Source organism: Colossoma macropomum, unplaced genomic scaffold (genome assembly GCF_904425465.1).
Source record: "Colossoma macropomum unplaced genomic scaffold, Colossoma_macropomum, whole genome shotgun sequence".
NCBI classification, from domain to species: domain Eukaryota; kingdom Metazoa; phylum Chordata; class Actinopteri; order Characiformes; family Serrasalmidae; genus Colossoma; species Colossoma macropomum.
The window spans coordinates 1,933,256-1,941,179 of record NW_023495878.1 but is presented as its reverse complement, the minus strand read 5'-3'; the positions used below and the strand labels follow the sequence as shown (position 1 = coordinate 1,941,179).

The 7,924-nt window shown below is 43.5% G+C and overlaps 1 protein-coding gene across 1 annotated transcript; it reads right to left on the bottom strand.

Annotated features, from left to right (window-relative positions):
* Window positions 1–82: 82 nt before the first annotated feature.
* Window positions 83–7,703, bottom strand: hsp90b1 (heat shock protein 90, beta (grp94), member 1). The gene is made up of 18 exons (XM_036563772.1): window positions 7,527–7,703; window positions 5,960–6,062; window positions 5,459–5,600; window positions 5,174–5,290; window positions 4,405–4,736; window positions 4,188–4,299; window positions 3,966–4,091; window positions 3,745–3,861; window positions 3,499–3,636; window positions 3,304–3,381; window positions 3,133–3,198; window positions 2,771–3,040; window positions 2,095–2,340; window positions 1,777–1,913; window positions 1,532–1,610; window positions 1,279–1,434; window positions 1,072–1,173; window positions 83–387 (listed from the first exon to the last, which is right to left on the bottom strand). Exons 1-18 carry the CDS (start codon window positions 7,573–7,575, stop codon window positions 361–363), a joined length of 2,397 nt encoding a protein of 798 aa, XP_036419665.1. The 5' UTR covers window positions 7,576–7,703; the 3' UTR covers window positions 83–360.
* Between the last annotated feature and the right edge of the window lie 221 nt (window positions 7,704–7,924).

Sequence of the window (7,924 nt, the reverse complement as noted above, 5' to 3'; positions counted from 1 at the left end):
GGTGCTGATTCCGCCATCTTTGTATTTCTTTCTGAGATGGAGGAGCTAAGACAGAACTAAATTGAAAGACAAGACACAATGGTCCATTTCTGGAAACATTTAATGGTTCACGTGACAGGAACAGCACTCCATAACCGGGTCAGTTAAATATTAACAAATTTACAGTCATGAGGAATGTTTAAAAAAAAAAAAATTCAAACACAAAAGCAGCTCCTTATAAAAAAAAACACCCAGCCCTAATCCCAGTCACACCCCCTCTAAAGCCCACCCTAGCAGAGAGAAAGGATGGGCCATGCTGGATCCAGCCGTCACCCTGCCTCCCAGTCCAAACCTATAACCCTTCCCCTGCTTGCAGATTCTTTACAATTCATCCTTCTCTGTAGCTTCCTGAAAAATAATAAACAAACAAACAAACAAACAAACAAACAAGGTCAGTGGTCCAAAATTACATTATCATTCTGCATGCTGACCTCAGCTAAGGCCAGTCATGAGACTGCAACATACGTCACTGTCAGCTATTAAAGTGCTTAATTCTTGAAATCAAGGTCCTGCCTGTTTTTTTTTTGTTTTTTTTTTTACCTGATTTTTCTCCCCAATTTAGTCGTCTCCAATTGCACCCGCTAGTTAGGACTCCCCCAGTCACACACGACGCTATCAATGCTAGGAGGGCGAGGCTAACACAGGCTTGCTCCGAGACCTGTGAAACCAGCCACCGCTTCTTTTCGAGCTGCCGCTCACGCAACATCACTGGACAGTTGAACACGCTCGGAGGAAAGCGCCAACCGCCAGATCTGTTATGTCAGCTAACAGACGCCTGCGCTGAATAGCATCGTGCTTAGTGAGTGATAGGGGGAGAAGGGCAGCCATCCCACCCACCCAGAGAGAGCAAGGCCAATTGTGCTCTCTTGGACTCCCGGCTACGGACGGCTGTAGCATCACCAGGGATCGAACTCGCGATCTCCTGATGACAGGGCCAACGCTTAGACGGTTGCGCCACTCGGGAGCCCCGTGCTGCCTGTTTCTATATCACACTCCAAAACAACTACCTGTTCACTGCCCAGCAAAACTCACCGTGTCTTCTGCCTCCTCATCTGCTTGAGCCTCTTCCTCATCCTCGGCCTCAGCCTCGTCTTCTGCTGGCTCTTCTGGTTCCTCCTCTGGCTCCTCCTCAACCTAAGTGGGAAGGAAGACGACCATTTTAAAAGGAGGACAAAAGGTCAGGTATACTAAATTCTAATACAACTCTTTTACTTCTATGTCCACATCTGTATTACACACCTGTTCACCGATGTCTATATTCATGCTTAGTCTTAGCATGCGCTCTATCCTGTCTCCATAGGCCTTGGTGTCAGCCAACTGGTAGCCAGAACGCAGAGTGGCGGTCTCAAACAAGACCACTGCCAGATCTGAGGCTGTCTGGTCTTCTGCATTATCCTGTAAATCAACATGCAAGAATCAGAACACAACCTTAAAGCCTGAGCTCCAACTGTCATTCATTCAGCTGCACATCTCAGGAAGCAGCTGTACTCACCTTGACTCTCTTCAGCATCTCTTTAATGAGGGGATGTCTGGGGTTGATTTCTAAAGTTTTCTTTTGACTTGCGTAATAACTAGAAAACAAACAAGAAAAACACTTATTATGCAAGCAATTTAAAGTCTGAATCCCCTATATGTTTTCTGCTGAAACTGCCAGCTTGCAATTCTCACCAACTACGTTTGAAATGCCCTCCTGACAGTCACTTGTAAACATATGAAAGAGCCCTTCAGAATACTTACTTTGTGGAAATGTCTTTTCCTGTCTGATAGGCTTGAGCCTTCATGATCCTCTCCATGTTTCCAGACCAGCCATACTGACTGGCCACCAGTGCGCAGGGAGATTTTGTTAGCCTCTGGGACAGCACTGCCTTCTCAATCTACACAAGCAGAGGGAAGGAGGATATTTTAATTGTGCCACCTCAGTGTATCAAATTCTATTTCACCCTAAACCTGTGTTCACATTAACCTTATAACCCATTGTAAAATAGTTACACATTCAAAGCAGTTTGCTCATTAAGTCATCTTCATGTATAAGTCAACATAGTCAGGAGGAAGTACCTTGTCTTTCAGGGCATTATCCTTCATCCAAGTGGTGAGGGGTTCATACTCCTTCTCCAGGGCTTCTCTCTTCTCTTTGGCTTTGTCACTTTCCTCAAACTTCACGCCCTCCTTGGCCACATTCTGGAAGCGCTTGCCATCAAACTCAGGCAAAGCCTGGATGCAGTACTCATCCACAGGCTCAGTCAGGTAGATAACCTCGTAACCCTTTTTCAGCAGCGTCTCCACGAAGGGAGAGGACTCAGCCTAGACCAGGCAGCACAAACAAGTTATTGATTTGTCCACAGAAGATGTGAGTATAAGGAACTCTAAATTTGCTTTATGGAAGCTAAATTCCTATTACAGCCTAAAGACAGTTAATGAGTGTGTAGTAATATCGTCGCTGTCCAAAGACTTTACAGGAGAGGGCAAAAACGCCCTCACCTTTAAATGTAAGTCAATGTAAAAAGGCTTAATTTCAAGTGATTTTGAAGCATTTCTATTTGTCCAATCATGAAATTTTCACACATCATGAAGGACAGCTAGTGTGTTGAAATGATGCAGAAGAATAAAAATCGACAAATATGGAGATACATGTTTTTTTTAATCAGACAGCGACGATATGCTCTCTAACCAAAGGAAGAAATTTCTAAACTATCCTCTATTGCCCATCAAATTACACCATTAGTTGACTCACCTCCTTTCTGCTGGTTCCAGCCATAAAGTAGATCTTGTCCTGCTTCTCCTTCATTCTCTCCACATACTGCTCCAGGCTGGCCAGTCCAGATTCGCTGTGGGAGGTCTGGAATCGCAGCAGCTTGGCCAGTCGGGTCCTGTTGGAGTGGTCCTCAATCACACCCAGCTTGATGTTGGTTCCGAACTCCTTCCAGAACTTGTCGTTGTACTGCTCCTCGGCAATCTTCTTGATCATGTCCAGGGTCTTGCGCACCAACTTCTTGCGGATGACCTGAGTCAAGAGAAAATGGAAAGGTTATAACAAGTGACAGTAAGAAGATTATCAACGTGAATCGTGTGTTAGAATAGGTTGGAAGGTCTCACCTTCAGCAATTTGTGTTGCTGCAGTGTTTCTCTGGACACATTCAGGGGGAGATCATCAGAGTCCACCTGAGAGGAGAGATCAGACATTAAGCTCAACCTAAAGGCCTAATCATGTTTTTGCATTTTTAAGATTACATGATTACATGTACACAGCCAGGCTACAACACTTACCACACCCTTGACGAAGTTCAGATATTTAGGCATCATGTCATGGAAGTCATCAGTGATGAAGACTCGACGTACAAACAACTGTAAGAAAGAAAGGTTTCAAGTTGGTGAGACAAACGGCAAGTAACAGTTCTGTCCTTAACTTTCTTTCCCTCCTGTGGCAAGCTGCCATTTTTCAGTTAAAATGTCATGTAGTACCTTGATGAAATCATTCTTCTTGGACCCATACTCATCAAAAAGACCCCTGGGAGCTGAGGCAGGGACAAAGAGGATGGACTTGAAGGTGACCTCACCCTCAGCAGTGAAGTGGATATGACTCATAGGCTCCTCGCTGTCCTGTATGACAAGAGATGTATTTTTCACAAATCAGATGATTTCAAAGACATGGCGGGATCTGTGTAATTCTTGGGTGCACGTTAAATGTTATGGTCATGTAAGACTCACCCTTGAAAAGGTCTTGTAGAATGCTTTGTACTCATCCTCTTCTACTTCTTTAGCAGGCCTCTGCCAGATGGGCTTGATGTCATTCATCAGCTCCCAGTCCCACACAGTCTTCTCCACCTAAAGACAATAAAAGCACATTTAGTCTATAAACATTTCGAAACTAACGCCTGGACCACTAGCATTCAGATGCCAACATACACCTGTGAAGCAGCTGTTTTTACCTTCTTGGTCTTGGGTTTGTCCTTCTCTTCATCCTCTTCCTCCACCTCAGCTTCATCCTCAGTAGTATCCTTCTCCGCCTCTGGCTCAGCCTCTTCCTCATCTATGGGCTCCTCAACTGTCTCAGTCTGATAAAGAATAGGAGCTGTGAGTTTACTGAACCTAAGGATTTTACTAATTTTTTTTTAGCTAATCTTATTTGCCTTTGCTATGGCATGTCTGACCTTGCTGCTCCACACGTAGATGGGGAAGTTGATGAACTGAGAGTACTTCCTCACAAGGTTCTTGATGGTCTCCAGCTCAAGATAGTCCGATGCTTCTTCTTTCAAGACAAGGCTAATCAAAAAAAGTTAAAGGACAATGACAGCTTTAATTTCAACTCTCGTTAACTGTATTCAGGTTACTAATCTGTCGGTCATTTCCAAACACATCAACACTTACGTGATGGTGGTTCCTCTGCCCAGAGTGTCGCCACGAGGGTCCTCGATAACTGAAAACTCATTTGAGTCAGACTCCCAGATGTGCTGTGTGCCATTGTTATGCTTAGATGTGACGATGACCCTGTCGGCAACCAGGAAAGCAGAGTAGAAGCCCACACCAAACTGGCCAATCAGCTCAGAGGTGGACTGGCCCTCTGCCTGCATCTCCGTCATCTTGTTGAGGAACTCGCTGGTGCCCGACTTGGCAATGGTTCCCAGGTTCTTTACCAGCTCCTCTTTGGTCATGCCAATGCCAGTATCGGTGATGTGAAGCATATTCTTCTCCTTGTCCGCCTGCAAGACAGAGTAAAGCATTAGTTCAGTCCTGTGCATCTTATTGAGGAACTAGAAAAGGATTTCATGTCAGTAATAACCTGATGTGTATGGCAAACAAATTATGTACGCTTTATTTCATGTAACAATTGCTAACATTACCAATTTCTTAGTTCAACCAAAGGAGCCCTTGACTTAGAAAGTCTGTTTCATTCAAGGCAATTCATGTAAGAGAATACACACAAAACAAATACACCCGTTTTATATCTATTTAAATACACTAAAGTACAGTACAAAGGTCTTAGCCACAAACACATGAACCATTTGCAATGCAAATGTAATGCCAGATTCCACCCTCTCATTTTCAGGTTTCAGTCCTGACAACAACTCAATGGCAGATTAGAGCAGTCATCAGAACTGCATTATGGGTACACTACTTTTAAACAAGGGTGACAAACCTTGATTTTGACAGTTAACTCTTCATTTCCAGCAAGTGCATCTTCGTTGGTCAGGGACAGCAACCGGATCTTGTCCAGGGCATCAGAAGCATTAGAGATCAGTTCCCTCAAGAAGATCTTTAGGAAGAAGAGGGACACACAGGAGATTTGGGGAAAAAAAATAAATAAATAAAGAGTAAGTAATGACAAGTAATGACGCTCAAACCTCCTTAATGTCTTTTTCAGTGCTAAAATACAGGCTCAACAAGAAAGACAAGCAGGTTTGCTGATGTAGCTTTGTCTCACCTCCTTGTTCTTATACAGAGAGTTGATGATCAGCTTCATCATTCTGTTCACTTCCGCCTGGAAGGCATGTTTTTCCGATTTTTCCCGGATTTCCTTAATTTGTGCTGCATTCAGTCCATCTAGCTGAATAGCCTCTTCCTCCCTAAAGAATCACACAGAATTGAATCATGAGATGAATTATCAAATATGCATCATCAGGCAACTTGTCCAACATATAGATGCAAACAGGGGAACTGTATATGCCCCGAGTGATGAACCTGAGCAGGAAGACTAAATCAAGTCATCCTAAGGGTAAAATATAATATTTTAATGCATTTTAAATAAAAATGCAGGTGCCAATGTTTTATCTTAAAGGCCCTCCTTGTAGCACAAAAGTATTTTTTTTTTTATTTTGGAAACATAAGTTTAGAGTACTTAACGGCTTAAAGGAACACTGTTTCTTTAACTTTCATTTCAACTGACATGTTATCACTAGTCAAATTACAAATACAAGGAACAAACCTCTGAACAACTTCATCATCTGTCCGGGATCCGTCTCTGCTCTTGCCCAGGTCATCCTCAACCGTGCCATCAACGTCAACATCTTCGTCCGCCTTAACAGATGCTGTGACCAAACAAGAAGGAGCCAACAAATTAATCAAAATGTTTCAGGACCATGAACCACTTTGGAGGTCAAAGGCACTGTGCCAAGCATGTGCTGGTCATTGGGGAACACTTAAGGCTCCAGACAGAAGGCCAAACGTGCTTTATCATGTAGTTAACACAGCTCTGTGTACTAAAATCAAACCTGTGAGTGGGATAATGAAAGCTTTTAAAAACCCTCAAAAGTTTCGACATTTCAGAGCCTCAACATGAGTCAGTATACTTAATGCAAAGCCATAAGTGTGGCTCTGGTTGGATCCACTTGCTTCAAATCTGCTTTGTATACCCTGGAAATGAAAGTGAAAACCTTGGGGTGTCTTAAAGCCAGCAAAGAAGGTGAAGAGGTCTAGAAGCACCTATTTAGATAACCTACACATAAACTGAGAAATTCTCACATCTCTGGAGGAGACTAATATAGCTAATGTAGACAGTTTAAAAAGATGGTTCTTCAAGAACTGTTTAGTAAAACAACGGTTCTGTATAGATCCATGAGTTCTTTATAGAACCACTCCATGCTTAAATGGTTCTCTGCATGGTGAAATAGTTCTTCAGATAGAAGAATGTGTTGAATATGGTTCTGTGAAGAAAACCCTTTTCTATACAGAACCATATACAACACATTCTCCATCAATCTGAAGAACCATTTCACCATGCAGAGAACCATTTGGGCATGATATGGTTGTAAACAGAACCACTAAAGAACCTTGTTTTTTTAAGTGTGTAGCTAACTAGCGCTAGCTAAGCTGATTGTCTCCTTACGGTTCTCTAGACATAAAAAGTTAGCTAGGTTAGCTAGCTGGCTAAATAGCTAGCCAACAAAGTGCTAACGTAAGCTAACATAACGTTACCTATATACGACTGCAGCTGGACAGTTTAAAAGGTATTTTAGAGATTTCTTACATTTTCCTTAAAAATTATCAAGGCTTTGGATGCTAACGTTACCTCTAGCTAGCTTGCCAGCTTCTCTGAGGAAACTTCCAGAAGCACATGCAGGTCTGTCCATTCTGCACCTCTCATTTCCTCAAAGCTGCACAGCTAAAGCCACCCATTTTTTAACAACTTTAGAGGTTTGCAGAGATAACCTCACTATTAAAAGCCAAGTCAGTGTGGCTTTTGTAGTTATAAAGCATTAAAACAGCCGTATAGCGTTATACCTGCAGCTAACGCTGAAGCAGGACTAAGCTTAGTCAAGTTCAAGACGTGCGAGGACAAAAAACCGAAGCTGAAGCTTCTTGTTCAAATTTCCCCGTTCCACCTTAAATGGTGCAGCGGTTACCTTCGCCAGAATGTAACTGCTCCAACATTTAAGGTGGAACGTGAGAAGTCGAACAAGAAACAGGCGAATAGAAAGTCAAGTTCAACCACGCAGGGGGAAAACGCTATTAACGCGCTACTTACAGGTTCATTAACATAAAAACATACTTACTGAATACAAGAAGGGCACAGACGAGCCCTATTATCCATAACCGCTTCATCCTGGAGGCTAAACGGTTTATTGGACAGCACACAGTAGGTACGAGCTCCTCGGACCAGTCTTACACACACCGCTGCCGCCGGGCGAACTCCTGAATTGCGAAGGCAGAAAAGGAGAAGGCGGCTTTATGAACGCTTTGGTCTGGAGGAGGAGGGCAGCTGACGCCGACCAATCACAGCTCCCCACGCACAACACTCCGCCAATCACAGAACGATCCGCGGCAAGCTGCGACCAATCGTTGCCTTACATGTCCGATTTCACATGGCCAAATCGTGGCCACCCTCGATTGGTTCAGTGGGGTGTCGGGCAAGCGCTGCTTCGGGACTTTAATGCCGTGTTCACCGCTGATC

Coding starts and splice junctions, on each gene's coding strand:
- hsp90b1 (XM_036563772.1), bottom strand. CDS start 7,575: ATGAAGCGGTTATGGATAATAGGGCTCGTCTGTGCCCTTCTTGTATTC. Junction 5,601..5,959: donor GATGATGAAGTTGTTCAGAG/GTTTGTTCCTTG, acceptor GTGATTCTTTAG/GGAGGAAGAGGCTATTCAGC. Junction 3,637..3,744: donor TCTACAAGACCTTTTCAAGG/GTGAGTCTTACA, acceptor CTTGTCATACAG/GACAGCGAGGAGCCTATGAG.